The 18,129-nt window shown below is 33.9% G+C and overlaps 1 protein-coding gene across 7 annotated transcripts in view; it reads left to right on the plus strand.

Moving 5' to 3' along the window:
* The window catches only part of LOC107563312 (nectin-1-like), a 234,106-nt gene extending 218,468 nt beyond the window's left edge, over window positions 1–15,638 (plus strand). For 2 of the 7 annotated variants that reach the window (XM_016248151.1, XM_016248158.1), the window contains 2 exons: window positions 1,315–1,424; window positions 12,683–12,805. In XM_016248151.1, coding sequence (XP_016103637.1) covers window positions 1,315–1,424; window positions 12,683–12,725 — 153 coding nt within the window. In that variant the 3' untranslated portion in view covers window positions 12,726–12,805. Of the gene's footprint in view, window positions 1–1,314; window positions 1,500–12,682; window positions 13,551–14,739 lie in introns of those variants that run through there. The other 5 variants (XM_016248154.1, XM_016248153.1, XM_016248155.1 and 2 more) reach the window with 4 other exon arrangements.
* The last annotated feature ends 2,491 nt before the right edge of the window (window positions 15,639–18,129 follow it).

Genomic DNA, 18,129 nt, shown 5'->3' on the forward strand with positions numbered 1-18,129 from the left:
AGCTTGATTGATTTATCGGTTACACGCCAGGCCATCTGTCTTCATGTGAAAACATCACCACGTCTTGTTTTCTGTGTTATCATTATCATGCTTCATAATGTCTGTCCATTCATCTCATCTCTGCTCTTCCACGTCACTTCACTGGAGGAGTCTCGTCATATTGCCTGAGCTACATGATTTAACAGCTGCAGAGGCAGAAGGCAGTCATAAAGTCAAGATGGTGATACCAACACAGGAACAATGAAAGTATCTGTTACTTGCAGAGTCAATATAAATACATTATTAAAGCTTAAACATATGAATCATACAATTCAGTGCATACGAATCATTTTCTGCTGGTTTCACTATCAGCACACAAGCTAAATATGTAAGAGTAAATTTCACAACACCTTGCAAGAACATCCAGGCCATATTTATCTCCAAATAAATTCATTTATTGATGAATTATCCCCCCCGCCCCCCAAAAAAATATTTTAATTTACACAAAGTCTTTTTTTAGGATCATTAAAATTCCACGAGCTTTCCATGATGATACATTTTCTTTCATTATTTCATTTTTTTTTTTTTCAGTAGGCCTAACATTATTCTCATTACTATGATTTTAAATAAGTAAATTATCTTTACTATAATGTGACAATTACTAATCCTGATTCTCATTACTGTAAAAAGTCACATTATTACAGTTTCAATATATTTTGTTAATGTATTAATTAATATGTTATTATATTACATGTTATTATGAATATTATTTAGAATTACTATTGCATAACTAATAAAAGTTATATTACAATATCATTAATATTATCTAATATATATATATATATATATAAATGACAATTAAGCACCTCACAGTTATCACAACCAAAATGCAAGCAAACAAACAAACAAACAAACAAATAAATACATACAGATGTATTTATGTATGAAAACTTAGGCAGAAAATTCATAAAAAGTGTCATAATGCAATGCAAATCCAAATTATACAAAATTGGCTTAGACATGTATTCATTTAGTTAGTTAGTTAGTTAGTTAGATTCAGCCTTAGATAAAAAAGAAAATAATAATAATAATAATAATAATAATAATAATAATAATAATAAGACTTGACTCCTCAGTGAAGTGTTGTATTATTATTATTATTACTTTATTTATTTATTTTTTTTTTCATTTCACTAACCTGGAGTCTGTGCTCACTGATTGGAGTGACAGCTCTGTTCTCTCTCTTTCTGTTCTCCTCTACGCTCTCTCTGTCTCTCTCACTCTTTCTTTTGAGCTCCACTCCTCATACATCCTCTCCACCTCTCTTATCTCCAGAACTCTGGTCACAAGGACTGTGATGTCCAGTATGCGGAACTGGATACTGCAGCATTGGCTTCCTCTCCCAGCCCACGAAGCTCTGTGCACACTGGCGGGGACCTTGTCGAGTACGCAACCATCCAGCCTATCTCACACTAACGCATGCCATTGTAGGCTTTTCCCCCTATGACTCTGGCCTCAAGGTACACAGACTGATGCACTCCTATGTTTCTTTTCCTCTGTTTGTCCCTCACTCTCTCTCACTGAGCACTGAATTCCCTCTGTGTTTCCTGTTTGTGTCTTCTTTCTTCTGTTGTTTGCTTTTGCCTTTATCTATGTATCTATCTGCTGTCCAAGGCTGCCCTCTAAATTGGATACACATTTTGTTATGGTTTAATAAAAAAAATCACAGTAAATAATAAGTTACCCAGAATTAAGCTACAATATGTGTATATATATATATATATATATATATATATATATATATATATATATATATATATATATACTGTATATACATACACTATTCAAAAACTCATTTTTTCTAATGCAACAACATTGAATACAAACTATGTATTCAAGATTTTGCATTATTATTATTTGTTTGCAATTGTGTATTGTTTGTTTTGTTGTTGTTATTATTAAAGAATAATATAGTATTCATGAATTTCAGTGTCGGAAACAACAAGTATATGTTTATAGTATAGTCTCCATTGTCATGCATCAGGGCTCGGATCAGGCATGTGTTGTCCGAAGAGTGTGGTTTTACAGCTGAGATTGATTACATTGCTGCAAATGGTTTATATATTATTCAAGAACTTGATTAAGTGAGGAAAACTATGTTTAATGGGGTTTCGGAAGAGATATACTGTATGAGTGGACATTTGGTTAATTGCATTTGTGGTGGCCATGTGTTAGAAGTGACTAAATACCAAAGCTTTTAATCATAATAAATGAGCTACCACGATAGTGACACGATAACATGTCACTAATGTCAGTTTGATGGGGTAGTTGATGGGGTACACGAAGATGCGTGTAATTCGCTGTGTTAAAAAATAATTCTATCATTGTTTGACAGTTATGTGGCTCTTTGACATTTAAAAAATTTCACGTTATTTGTTTGAACTTCTCAACACAGCAACACTGCCTTAACCAATGGTATGAGTGTGGGATGGGAAAATCTGATTTATCAGCCTATTTGGATATTTGGAAACCTCAAGTATGTTGTATAAGCAAGTATGCATTGAAATGATCAAAAGTGACTATATATATATATATATATATATATATATATATATATGTATTTTAAAATATATTAAATAGAACTTTAATAATATTTCACAGTATTGCCATTTTTTACTATATTTTTGATCAAGCAGAAGATTCCTTTAAAAACATCAAATATCTCACTGACCCCAGATATTAGAAAAGTGGTGTATGCAGTTTTATTCTTTAACATTTTGCCATTTTGCCCACTCAGTAGGTTTCAGACAGTTATTTTAATGTTATCTCCACTGTATAAGATAAACACACAAGAGGGTCCGACTTTTGCCTGTTACTGTCCCAGTGTGCAAGAGATTCCCCATCGGTTCAGAAACTCATCTCTTCTTCTTTTAGATAATAGCAGCCGAGAGGAAGAAGAAAGAAAGAAAAAAAATGCAGTTCTCAGGGGTAAAGTCTGAATGAGTCAGCCTCACTGTTAAAACAAGCAATTAATATCACAGCGTGGAGTTCTCTGAGGGCCACCGCTGCAAACACTGCTGAGCAGGAACATCATAAAACAAGAACAAAATAACTCAACAAAAGACTTGACAGCCGTTCTTAGATGAGAATGTAAAGTTTGAGCGCAAGGGAGCAAAATCAACAAATAGAATTGCTAAATCATTGTTAGCTGCTACAAAGTGTTTCCACATAGAGAGAAGTGACACACTGTGGATCATCAAAACAAAAAGTATAAAAAATAGTGTTATCTATACATTTATAAGGTACATAATCGTATGATATGCAGTTTATCAAATACCATCAATAAATTATGATCCTGCCAAAGTATGTTTTTCTAAAAGCTTAAAAGCATCTCAGATCAAAATCTTTCGAAGCATGATATTTTCTTTCTCTAGCATTTAAAGTAGTCATCAGTGTTATGAAAACGGTATTTTAAACCAAGCATTAAAGTCAAAGTTTAATATTGCACTATAGACAAATGTCAGGTTCACACAGCATGAGGACTGAAGCTAAGCGCAGACTGCATGGTGAAAATAATAATTTATTTCTGTTCAAGGACTAAAAAAAAACTTTTCCTTGAGAATAAAATAGTTTTTTGCAGAGTCAAAGCTCTGTAATATTTTAATTCATTTTTTTCATGAAATATTAATAATAAAGCAAGAAATTGAGAATATATCAATTGACTTTACAAAATTTGTTTTGAATAATTTTAGTGATTTTTTACAGGAAATTTGTGGCACTAAATCATCTCAAACAACTTTGAACAATACGTCAAATTGACAATTCAATGTTGTCCTTTATTCAGCAGAAACATGCTTTCTTTCTATGAAATTAGGCTTATTATGCAATGCACCGAATCACGAAACTCACAAAGCTGTGTTAGGGAAAGTGGGTGCTAAATGACATTTTGTTTAGAAGACAAAATGCTTGTGTACTTTGTATATTAATAATGGAGGTAGTAATTTATCAAATGATGATTGAATGATGGAGAACAGCATCATAGTATGTCAGATCACAGTAGTCTGCTGTATTCTCTAAAATCTTGCTCTCCGAACTGTGACGTGCAAATTGCTTTTAGCGCTTATTTTAGGGGCACGTTTGCACTGGATTTGCATAATTCCTTTAGTGAATTGAGTTCTGAAACAACAGAGACCACGTGCGCTAGAAACAATACCATCAGCATTGTTCATAAGTGAAAGTGCTTTTAATATAAATTTGATTCTTAGAATACATTAGGAGTTTCTCTTTTACTTTGTCTGGACTGAGGTGCATTTTCTCTAATTGCTTAAACGATGCAATTACATTTGCTTTGAATTGCAATTTCCAAGTGTTTTTTATTTTCCATTAGTACTTATTAACATTAATGAGATTCAATATCATTTGTAATGTCATTCAAGCCCAAATGTGGCCTTTAAAAATGATAATTACCTCTTCAGCTTATTCCTCAAAAGTGGCTTTAGCCATTTGACCCACATTACCATAATGATTAATGACTGACATTCCAATATCTGTCATTAGAGACCAAACATGTTTTTATCTCTCATCCCGTCTGAGCTGTGATGATTTGGAGGATTTAAAGTCTCAGATGGTAGACTTTCTTGCAGGAGATCTTGCAGCGGCTTCTGAGTATTGTGCATCGAGCTTTAAGTCTTATTGTGCTGACATCACACATAAGCTTACTCACTTACGCACGACCCATTGCTTTTTTTCTTTGTGAATCTTGCTTCAGTCATCTCGTTAGTCTTTCCTTTGTGTGAGTGTGAAAGTTTTCACTGAAGACTAAAACGAAGAAAAGCATGAGAAACAAAGTAAAAAAATAAAAAATAATAATTATGTGATTTGTTTGTAATAGATATTATAGACACATTAAAATTAAATACAAGTCCTAACAGATATTATGATCTTATCAGAAAGATGCTTGTGAAAAATTCTGCTGAAGTAAGAGAACGTGTGCTGTACATTTCAACGTGCCTCGCATACCTTAAAAAGATGGAAATAAAATATTTTAAAAGAATACACTTAAGTGCAAACTGAATGAAGACTTGTCGAACTGAATGCTTGTCATTCACAATTAAATGAAAATGCGCTATAATTTAAATGTATATTAAAAGCAATTAGTTGAAATTAAGAGTGTTTTTGACCCACTTAATTGTCTTTGAAATACAGTTAAAGTATACTGCAGAATATACTGACAAGTGTTTATGGTAAACCAAAAAATACATATTTTTTTTTATATAAATATATTTTAAATCTTTTATTTATTTGATTTGTATTTTGCTGCAAGTTGGTACATTTAAAATGTATTAACTCTAATGTTAACTCTAATGTGAAGTCTTTAGTATGTTAGTCAACACATCAGAATGAGTGTACTTTTTTAAAGCATGACTACTAAAACATAAGATTATTTAAAATGTGCTTTAAAGCTTTTAATTTGACATTATTTCATTTTGTTTCATTAATATGATCTGCAATTACATTTAAATCCCCCGTGCATTTCATCTAATGTGACTGATAACCCTTTCCCCACCATTAACAATATTTTCCATCATTACAGTACATGCCACTTCAAAATATAATCATGATTATTAATCATCATGATTGTGATTCTTTATTTATTTATTTACATTTCATCATAATTATTCTACTTTCACATAAGCACAAATCAAGAACATTGCAGATTTAGTTGCTGCAAAACAGCGCAAAACGTGAAACAAAACAGACTGGCTCAGTAGAGTTCGCTAAACTCCAACTTACAAGTTTGCCATTGTTTTCAACTCATCAATGATTTTTCCATAATGTACTGAGTGGATTAAATAAACCACTGCAGAGAAAATGTATTGATTTAAGAAAAAGGCTCTGATTGGGGGATTTAAACTGTTGGCATCTGGCAACCGTAAGCTTGTTACCAACACAAGATAAGGCAAATGCCAAATTAGAATGGATACAGAAACATTTTCAGGATAAATAACCAGCGAGCAAAAAATTCAGATAATTATGCTTAACACACTGAGCGAAGCAGAAATCGTGATCACAGTTAAAATACAATTTATCATAGAGCATTATTGAACATGATCAAAATGCTAGCGGGGATTGGCAACTTAAAAATAATGCATACAAATAAAATACAAAACAGCACGGAGTGAGTTGTATACTTCCCTATAATTTAATTGACTTAATATGTATTATGATGATAAATTAGTTCCTTCTCATCTTTATATGTTTATAGTCATTATTCTTCCTTAACTTCTTGGTCTCTTGCCCTTTAGTATAATTTCATTTTCAAAATGAATTTGAATTTACTTCAGCATATTCCAGCATATTGTCATCTATTGTCTGTAAACTTTATTTTCTCTTCCTTGTGAGAGTGTACTTGTCTGAGTGTTGGTTTTGCCTGTTTAAACATGCAGTGACCTTTCTAGGCAGAGTGGGCGGCTCTGTGAGTGAGGTAACCAGTAATTTAACCTGCCAGCGGAGAGAGGCGTGAATATGGGTGAATATGTAGCAATGGTCCAGTGGGTAATCCAGGGTGGGGATGTGTCCTTGCTATTGAGCCGAAGAACAGATGTTCTGAGATGAGAGATGGCTAATGATAACACTGAGTTAATTGCTTAGGTGTTATACTGTGATTCAGTGAGATTGTGGGTGCATACTGTAAAACTGCACTGTGAAAAGCGACGAAGTTTCTTTTGGAATTTGCGGAGATGATGATCCACACATTCCTGTTACGTAATTCATGGCTTTGGAACTGTGTGTGTCATACTATGCAGTGGAATTTCTACAAGATCTGAAATGCTTGTAATGCACACACACCTCTAATGAGAAAATCATGTTTTCTTGGTAAAGAGCTATGACGATCCATGTGGATTTAATTTTACTTTAGCTCCTCTATTATCATATACCAAAACAATTTTTCTCAGAAGATTTCCCAATAAGTCACAAGAGATTTGAGAGCAGAGGAATCATCTATCAACATATTTCAACTTATTTTCAACATGTTTGCTTTTTAAAAACAGATGTGAGGATTAATTTTGCAGATATCCAGAAATATCTCTTGCCTTTGGTGGTTATTGTTAAGGCACTATTATTTTTGCTCATATTTAGGATTAAGGATTGTTTTTTTTTATTTTTTATTTTTTTCATTTATTAGATTTACTTACTCTTGATACTGTTATTTGGCAAGAAATGCCTGGGTCATATTTCACACTGAAATTAAAATAAATAATATTTTTCCAAAAGAAAATAAAGCTTATTTTTCATTGTCATTTTCATAGAATAAAGACAAAGTACATTTGTAGAGTGCATCATTCGTGTGTGTGTGTTTTTGTTGTTGTTTTTTTTTTACATAATTTTATTTATTCATACTTTGTTTTTGTACTATTTTCTTTTATCATTTTTGAATGAAATACTGTTGCTACTCTTATGTTAACTAGATCTCTCATTGGCAAAACATACCTTGTTTGATATTTAAAATTAGTCAACCCTTTTAAATGTTAACCATTCTAATAGTTGGGAGGCAGAAGAAGAGCAAGTGGCGATGAAGTGATGCATGTTAAGAACGCATGGTACGTTTTTCCTATGCATTTTTTTAAAAATTTTAGAAGTACAGACAACAATGTTGTCAAAGTGATCCCTGTTCACGACTTCTTTTTCCCTGTTCAAAAAAATTAAAAACTCTATTATGCTTGCCAGACCAGTAGTTACGCATGCCATTTTTTCATAAATAAACCTCATAAACACGTAATTATTTTCTCTAATTAGTTAAAAAATGGTGTTGTGTAAATGCCTCCTAAATGTGAGGAGAGACACGTGCACAGCTTCCTCTGCTAACATTCTCAAAACATCACAGAGAGCTAAACCCAGTCCACATTTAGTCACCTTCCATGGCCTTAAGGCTTTGAGAAAACCCTTTATAAGCTCCTGGTTTTCATAAAGGGCTTTTGCTGATATATCTTCACGGAGTAAGCCAAAGGATATACAACATTAAGCTATGGCTTGAACATGTTTTCTAATTGGCTGTACAGTGTCTTAGTGGATTCAATGCAACCGTGCATGGTCAGAACATAGTCCTCTTTTCAGACCAGTCAAAGGAAAAATAGAGGCATGTTTTACATTGTCAAAGGAGCACTCAGAACGACTGACAGATAAACTCTGGATTCCGCCGTTTTTAAATAGGGTAAAAAAAAAAAAAAAGGTTCATTTCAATCAGTACATATTATTAGAAAGCATTTTCAATCAGCATTGTAACTGACTTTATGTAGAGCCACTAGAGAGGCCAGAAGGTCAACGTCCTTGTCTAAAGATAGTGAAATAATTGCTTTGGCAAATTCCAAAGTTCTGGTACGCAGCACTGCTGTGATGAGGGAATCATTACATTGTCAAAGGAGATAAAAGAAGCCTATTTAGGTCAAATTCCCCAAGGTGGACTATCAGAGAGAACCCTACTCGCCTACCTCACTGTTGAAGGTATTGGAAAAAAGAAAGAAAGAAAAGGACTTCTTATTCGGCCAGTGATTTTCATTTAGATTAGTGCTGCATTTTATGCAGGAGTGAAGTGTCTCTGAATCTCACACTGTCTGTGAGGAAGGTGCTGTCAAAATGGTTCACCTCCTCCATGTGTAGACATTTTATTACTTGCGCTTGTTAAGAAAACACAGTTTTTTTCCTCCAAAGGAAGCAGCTGTTTTTGTGTTTGTGCATATGTATGGCAGTCCTCTAATACCAGAGTTCAAACAAAGACTTCAAATCGAGGTTTAGTTACGCAGTGTTTGGTAGCTTATTAGTTCAGCTAACATTAAAGCTTCAACATTTTTCTCTGTTTAATTTCCCTGAGGCAGCAAATGAACCCCTTAGTTCTTATCTCTGCACCGTAAATGGGTATACACATATTTTTGTATTCCTCAGCCCCCTTTTTTATTTATTTGTGTATTTTTTATTTTATTTTATTTTATTTTATTTTATTGATTTATTTTATTTATTCATTGTAACCAGAGGGGCTATAGAATCAGTTCCCCCTAAATGAATTCCAATTACATTGTATATTAATAATAAGTTGCACTTGAGTTGCACTTCTAACTTAGTTTGTACTAGTTTGATTATTAATTGTTGTTTTAATAAATATGTCAGGGGCCATCTGTGCCTTGCATGATATACATTAAAACGTATGTTACAATCAGTAGGCACACCTCTTTCTAAACCATCGAAAGGAAGAAACTGTTGTTTAAACATTTAGCATTAATCATACTTTCTAAGTATGTTTCCTTGATAACCAGTTAAATGAAGACACAAAAAAAATACTAAAAAAAAAAAAAAAAAAGTGTTGACGTTCATTGCGTATTTAACGCAATGAACATTGCATATTTAAATCAGCCTCTCCTTTTTTTTTTCCTCCAGTCATGTTTTGTTTTGTTTTACCTACAGATTTATCGAGCAAGACATATGTTCATAATCAAATAGTATTGTCTAATAGCTACAGGGTTAATATGCCAGGGGAAACAGTATTTTTGTGCATGGAATACAAAAAAAGAAAAAGAAAAAAAAACACAATGTCCAAGCTGCTCTTTTCCTTAAAATGAAAGTAAATGGTGATCTCAGCATTAAATATATTTTATGTTCCATGCAAGCAAAAAAGCCACAAGGCCTTGGGACACTGGAACGACATGAGAGTCTGTAAACAATAACACTTTTAATTTAATTTTAAGTTCAGCTCTCGCCTGCTGGGTGCATCTTATGCATTATCAAACTAATTATAATAGGGGAGTCTGAGGCCAAGTAGCCTTTTGTTCTTTGCGGAACTGAAGCCAGTGAATATATTTGTCACTGCTGAGAAAACATAAAGATTTTTAACCGTCTGTAACTTTATGCTGCAGATCACTTGAAGTCCTGAACTGAAGTAGCTGATGGCTTTCTGTTCTTCAGAAAACTAAGCCATATTTAGTTATGTTTTATTTAATCAAGAACATCTTGAGTAAATATCATCTTAGTGATTTAAAGGGTCAGTTTCTTTGATTATTCTTTATGTAGTTTCCAAGCTCTTTGTGCAGAGATCATATGCTTTCCATGTTACGCAATCTTACATATTCTTGCAACATAAGATAACTATTACACAATCCTGTTTCATCTGATAGATGTCTTTATGTGCACACAAAGATGTCTGTGACATCTGATGAATGTGTGAGCAGATTCCTTCACACATCCATCTGTCCATTTCCGCTCTGAATTATGGTTCCACCATGTCCATCTGAACCTTGTGTGTCCAGCTTGCGTCTTTCACTGTCAGCTCTGAGAAAAGAAGATGGCCCAGGGGTGAGCCCTGAGGTACATTGCTCAGTGTTTATTTTGAAATTGTTGCTCCTTCCATTACTATACTGCTTACAGAGTGGGAATCATCATTGTCGTAGACGTAAAGATGCTTGGGGACTCTGCGTAAGTCACCTTTCCATTCCACTTTTATTGTACTCTTTCTCTCTGACTCAATTTACACCTGGTGTTAACATTTGTCAAATCACAATTGGTTTGTACTAAATTCAGGTATAAACGGGGTCCAAAACATTTTGTGATCCAGTCACTCACCATGTTAATACAGTCCATTTTGATTTAACTTTTCGCAATACCACGTGTAAACATGGCCTCTCTTTCTGTGTCTCAATCTCTTTCTCCTTACTGCATTCTTCATTTCACTTTACATTATGTTGTATTCCAATCCATTTTTTTCATTCTTGTCATCTCTAACTCCTAGCTTTAACAAGCAATTATCAAAGTACTTCTTGCAGGAAGATAAGTTTAGAATGGCCATGGTCAACACATAAGAGTGTTTTCCAGTGTTTTTCAACAATTATGGACTTTTGTGAAGAGTTGTCAAGTTGTATTAGAATGGACCTGCCTCACTGATCGTCAAGCTAAGAAGATGTGTTTTATTTCCAGTTTAACTGTACATATGAACAAGCTGTTTTTGTCAGACTATTGTGTTTTTCCACTACACTGGTCTTACTGTAGTATTAGTGGCATCAGACACGGGAACTGCAAGCTAATAAACTTCATACTGTATACAGTAAAACCTATTAAGCAGTATAGTGGTGGGAAATATAGCTAATATTTCAGCTTTTGATGTGTATCCTACAGGTATATTCATGTAGTTTTATATGTTGGTGTGTATTTTTTCTTGGACTCAGTACAGTACACAGTCACAAGACATGGAAGAATCATATAACAAATCTAATAACATGCATCAGTTACACACTTTCATGTCTTTCCAACACCATAAGACTTCCATTCATCTTTGAAACACAAGTGAAGATATGTTTTAATAAAACCTGAGAGATTTCTGTTCCAGCACTGAAGGCTTGTTCCATTTCAAAATGTTTTAAGTCTTTCACAAAGTCATTGTAAAAGTAACACATATAGAGCACATCAAATATGGTAAACAAAGCTCAACCTCACTTGCTTGACAAAAGAATGTTTATTTATATTTGATGTGCTCTATAAAATGTGCGTTGATCAATGTTTTTATATGAATAAAAGCCTCAATTAATTCTGTTCAATATATAAAGCAATTGTGTCTCTTTAGAATACTTGGATTAAACCGCTCAATTCATTTGAATTACTCTGACAATGTCTTTTTGAACTTTTTAAAGCATTAAATTTGGGCCTTCAATAAAACCTCTCAGAATATATATATATATATATATATATATATATATATATATATATATATATATATATATATATATATATATATATATATATATATATATATATATATATATATATATATATATATATATATATACAATAATTAAATATGTTAAATAATACAAATATCCTTTATGTATTTAATCCCATTTTATCAACCAGTGTCTTTGCTGCTGAACTTCAATGATCCAATTCAACCATACTAATAATCAAAAATTACTCAAGATAAACTAGCATTTGTTCTTCTTTTTTTTTATTACTGAAGAATGTTGAGCTTTCTTCTTCTGCGTTCTACTGTACAGACGTTAATCTAAGTTTCCTTCACCCTGAAGCTGTTGGTGTGAAAGAGCTTGTACATTTGCCAAAGAATATAACTTGTTATATTAAAAACAAACAAGCAAGCCCTGCCCAGATGTAAAAAGTTATGCAAAAGTAACGTAACACATTACTATCCATAAAAAGTAACTAAGTAACATAATTAGTTACTTTTTTTAGGGAGTAACGCAATATTATAATGCATTACTTCTGCACTGCTTATGGGTGTGGAACAACATGAGAGTGCGCAATTGCTGATAAACGTTTTATTATTGGGTGAACTATCCCTCTAAGTTAATTCAAATCTTTAAGATATGCACTTTTTTGGATAAAAAAATCTAAATCACTACAAATATATCATTAATGGTTTTTAAAAATATATATGAATTTGTTTTGCACAGAACTTGTTGTTTATTGTTTAATTGCTCTTTAAGGTAATTAATTTCACATTAACCACATCAGTGTCATATGCCTCTTTGATTTCCACAAGAAAAAAAAAAAAGTTTATTCATTTGCATCGAATATGTTTTTCTTTTTAAATACTATGATTATTCTCTGAATGCCGTGATCTGATTTGTGTTGTGTAAGAATCATGTGAAAGGCCTTTACAGTGTCTTTTATCATTGTGTCTTCCACTGCTCTAATTTTCTTGTTTCCACAGAACTCTGGGAACGAAGAGCTACCGAACCCAGCTGACTATGTGAGCTGCCATCATCCGGGCAACCAGGAACAATTTATTGAACCTCCACCTCCTTTTGCCTACCCCCCTGTTACCTTCCTGCCCCAGCACCCTACTAATACAACCATGTACACCTTCCAGCCCAACGCGGCCCCTCCCGCCCCCCGACCCCCGTTTACCTTCCCCAAAGAGCAGTCCGTCTAGACCCATGGCCGTCTGAGCGGGAAGACGCCCCATCGCCCCATCGCCCCATACTGGATAGCCATTACGCGTCACACCTGGAGAGAACAACACTTCCTTCCTCATTACTGTTGTCCTGCGCTGGCCACATCAGGATGCAGGCGGTCTCTCGGAACAATGAATAAAAGTGTCAGTAGTTTGTGGACCTGAAACCGTGTGTGTTGTGCACTGCATGTTTCACTATGAGGCTGTGGTTAGGACCCCTAGTCTTGTGCTGTAAATATAGAAACACCGCACCACAACTCTACACCCTCCCTCCCCTCACAACAGCACACCTCACTTCTCCTGAACACAGAGTATCAGCCTTTGCTCTGCCTAAACCTCTCTTAGATCTTCCCCTCCTTTATTTTAATTCTGCCAAGTGTCTGACCATTGACAGTGTTTCAAGAAATTGTCACGCAAAATGGAACATTCGGTCATTATTTATGCACTCTCGTGATTTCAAAGCATATGCTGATATATATATATTTTTTTCTAGAGCATAGAAGATGTTTTTTTAAATAACCTTCTCGCAGCTCTTTTCTGAGATATGGTTCAAGGTGATTATGTCTGTCAGGTTCCAAAAAGGACACTTTAAAAAATAAAGTTTCTTTATTGGCATCAGTTGTTACATGATGAATATTTAACATGTATGGATCCCTTCCATTTCACAAAAGCTTTTTTTAGTGAAAAAAAAAATAAAAATCTTTTGATTTAAGTAAAAGTGGTTCTTTTAAGAAATGTTCACTGAAAAGTTATTTGGGAACCAAAGATGGTTCTTCTGTAACATTGCTGTGAAACCCGATTTTGGGGTGTATGGAAAAGAACTGCTTGAATGATATTTAAGAATTGTCTTTTTGTGTTCCTGATAAAAAATAACCTCATTCAGATTTGCAATTGCATGAGGTCGAGTAGGTAATGACAGAACTCTTTCTTTGTCATTGTGTCACCTTTTTGCTTTCTTTTTTCTCTCTCTCTTTCAGTGAGTTTTGTTTTATCGATTGTTACACATTTGTGTGTTGCTCTTTTATTCTTCAGATTATATTTGCTTGCTTCTTGTTGTACATGTAACATTGTATTTATCTATTGACATTTTGTCAAAATTACAACATGGCACAACATCCCTACAGTGATTCTGCTGAAACAGCATTATATGGGTAAATTGGCAGTGCCCGTTTTTCTTAAAGATATCCAAATAGTACCAAATATCAATAAAATATGTAGTCATTATAATCTAAAATGTGAATGTTCCCTCTGCTCTACATGAAAAAAAAATTATAAATAAAAATAAAGGGCTCTATTTCACTTCCTCTCATAAGGTATTATTCAATACAATGTCACAAGTGAAACACTTCATTTTTGATGACATAAACACTTTCATCTCGTTTTGCTTGTAATTACCAAAGAAATAGAGCATTCCATATTTGCTTCCACACAAATGTTTACATTTGGTATTATCAAAGATTTAGAGAGATAAACATACTTTTCATCAGGAAACGCATCTACGTTTCAAGCAACCCAGATAATCGTAACTCTCATGTATCAAATTATTTCTTTAAAATCTTGTTGTTAAAAGTCAAGATAACGTGTTTTATTTCCGTTGCTGCTGTATTCTTAAGTGTAGGCTGTCCTTGAAAATGCATGCGTTTCCATACAGTTTTTTTTTCATTTTGTCTTTTTGTTAAACCTACTATTAATTAATGTCCCATTTTGTTTCACTGGTTGACCTACACAGAAACCTTTTCAGGGACAATCCACAACTTTCTTCCTCATTAAGCTATTTTTGAAAGAAAAGCATATGTTGATGTATTTTTTTAGAGTACGATCCTCAGTATTCTCTTACCCTCTAGAACATATTTAGCGTCATATTCAGTCCTGAACCCTTACGAAGAGTCAATACAAATCACTGCTGCCCTCTTTACAACCTCAACCAGACCTCTTCAAAGAATGAGAGCATCTGACAAGAATGACGCTCATGTTGTTAAACCATGTCAAAAGTACATGCTGAAAAAAAAAATTTAAATGTGCTCAATGTTTGTGCTCAATGTGAAAGTTTCAAGTGATAAAAGAGAAACCCTTAGAGTTGTTCTGGATTGGTTTTAAAAATGTATTTTTTGCAGTGGTTTATGGGATAGGTTACAATATGTGAAGCTACCTACTGTGCACACCTTTATGCCTGGCATTGATTTTTATGTGTGTACTAGTGTAGCATTAGAATCATCTGTGGTTCCTGGGTCACATTGCTGGAAAGAAATACCTGTCCCCATGTCACATATTTTGGATTATTGCTGCCACCTGTATATTTTATTTTTTTTTCAACACTGAAAAATGCATAATTTGCCACTAGTTGATTTTTCTTTGTTGTCCTACTGCCTCGCATAATTTGAAATTGTAAATAGTTTTTTTCTTTTCTTCTGAAATTGTGATATTATTTGAATTCATTTCTATGTTTGCAGTCCTGCCGAGTTAGTTTTTTACATGTGAGCTGTAGGTTTTTGTTAATATTTTCTAACACATACAATGTATACATTATATCTTCATGTTTGTAAAGGAAAACCATTGCCCGAGCCATCGTGAACACATGAACTCAATCAATGTATGTGTCACTGCTAGTTATTCTATGTTTTGTCTTTTTTTACATGGGGATTATGTTTGGTGTAAAAATTAACTTTATGTACCATATGTATGAAACAAAACTCATGCAGATGAACATTAAACCTCACAAAATCTGAAAAAAAGTGTTTGTTTTGAAATATATGTATTGCAGTCGAGCATCTCTGAAACGGAACTGTATTTTGCTAAATTGCAAGCTTTATGTGCTAAACTACATATTTCTGAAATCAATTAGTTGCCATAACAGCTACAGTAGTTGACTAATTGTCTTGGAACTATGTTGGTTCTTTGTTCACCTGACCTTGAAAACAGCTTGATGGAACCCGGCAACTGTTTAAAAACAGAGCTATTTTTAACTTTTACAGCATTTTATTAAAAAATAAATAAATAAATAAATCCCACGCCTTATATTGACCTGAAAATAACAGCAGTATTAAACTAAATATGTATTGAACGTTCTTGAATGTCTCGTAAGGACTTCTGGGAACACTTCTGCATAATGACTCTTGGAAGTACTTTTTTTTAAACGGTACAATGAAATGAGATGTCTAAATAAACTGATTTACTAAAACAAATTAGGCTTGAGAGAGAGCATTTTAGGGTCAGGTTTTTAAGATCGCCTTAACTTGCATCTTCAGTTATTCTACACTGAAGCAATGCTTGTTTTCCAAACCAGCACATAGATCTCATGATTGAATGGTACTTAAGTGCATCATTAGAGAGCTGTGATATCCAAATAAGCTGAACAAAGCTTAAACGTTTGCCAATAGCCTGGTTCTAAGCCTGTATCTTCAAGAGTTTGTCTCCCTGACATAAAACAAATACTATTTATTTTAATATTAAATCGAAAATACTTCTTAAAATATCCAAATTAGAAAAGTATATTTTAATATAATGTTATTGTATGTTAAAAACAGCTGAGTTAATCACACTGCATCACTACATTGAGTTATTCTCTAGTCTCTCAACACTGGTTTATTGTCATGTGTGTGTTGCCAGAACAGCCAATGCTCTCCAACGAAAATTGATTTTCCTTCATGACATCTGCTTAACCCAAAGTTCTCCTGGAAAAGTAATAGTCTATATTTGAACGCTAGTGTACGTCAGTACTCTGATCAGTGGTATAAAGAGACTGTGAACATTGCTTTGCCGTAACCTGTAGCCGATACACTTGCAACAACATGTCTAAAACAATATTTTGGACAGAAGAACATCATTCAGATTTTATAGCTCGCAAGGCATTCATTTTCATTTGATTGGGAAGGCAGAATGATTTTCTCCATGACTGTGATGTGCCATTAAATCCATCACAAAGCTGTGTTTTCCCCCGTGTCCACTAGTGCGGCATGCATTGCCAGATATGTTCTCTGTCTGATTGAGCATTTGGTGGTAGTGCTAAATTCCACGCTGTTGAAATTGTTTCCTGTCCCAAATAGCCTGTCCTGTTACGGCACTTTTTGACAGTTGACAGTTGTGTTTTATGCATACTGATCCAAAATATTTATTCACAATTGTCGGTTTCGGAAGGTTCAGGATTGGGGAAATCAACTCTAATAATCAACCACTGAAAAACACAAGTAATCAAAATATATTGGAGGAGAAGTGCCTCCCTCTGTTTATATTCTTCCAAAAAATTTGGAGATTTGTTGCTTTAAAGGGACAGTTAACCCAAAAATGAATGCTCTGTCATAACTTACATGTAAAGTAGGACATTCGAATGTGGAACACACACCCACAACATTATACACAAATAGGGTCAGATGTTGTCTTTGATCCCACTGACCTTCATGGATAACAACAATTGAAACATTCTTCAAAATCTTTTGCAGAAAGAGTGTAACAACAGTGTAACATCTACTTTTGTCAGAAATGTGTGGGAAAGCTTATCATTTAGTAAACTGATAGCATACAATACATTCTAACATTTGCATTTAATTGATCATTTTTAGAGCTAAAAAATGCAAGAGACGTCTTTTATAAGAGAAGTCGTGTAAATTTTGCAACAGGTAGGATTCAGTTTATGGAACTTAATTTTTATGGTATAGACCAGGGGTGGGCAAACTTGGCCCTTCCAGGTCACTTTCCTTCAGAGTTTAGCTCCAACTCTAATCAAACACACCTGAACCAGCTAACCATTGTCTTCAAGACTACTAGAAAGCTACAGGAAGGTGAGTTTTATCAGGATTGGATCAAATCTCTGCAGGAAAGTGGCCTGGAAGGGCCAAGTTTGCCCATCACTGGGATAGACCTTATGTAGCCCCGCCCCTTTTCAGCGTTGCACTCATTGTCTTCCATTTGTAGGCTATTTTGCTGCATTCACGCCATGTCGTAATTACTGTAATTCTTAGATTACAACATGTGACGTGCAACTCTGTGCTGTTCTCAAACTGGGGATTATTCGTTTCTATAGCGACAGTCAACAAAATGAACCCGCATGAAAGAATGTTACTGGCAGCTGTAAAACACAATACAAGTAACAGTTGCTATGCAAATGCGTTATTATTACACTTTATAATTATTTATTTAGATTGTTATTACATGGATAGCATAGATATCTAACTGTGTGCTGCATGTCTTTCATTTATGTTCACATTACT

This window comes from Sinocyclocheilus grahami, unplaced genomic scaffold (assembly GCF_001515645.1).
Source record: "Sinocyclocheilus grahami isolate Dianchi unplaced genomic scaffold, SAMN03320097.WGS_v1.1 scaffold867.1, whole genome shotgun sequence".
Taxonomy (NCBI): Eukaryota; Metazoa; Chordata; class Actinopteri; order Cypriniformes; family Cyprinidae; genus Sinocyclocheilus; species Sinocyclocheilus grahami.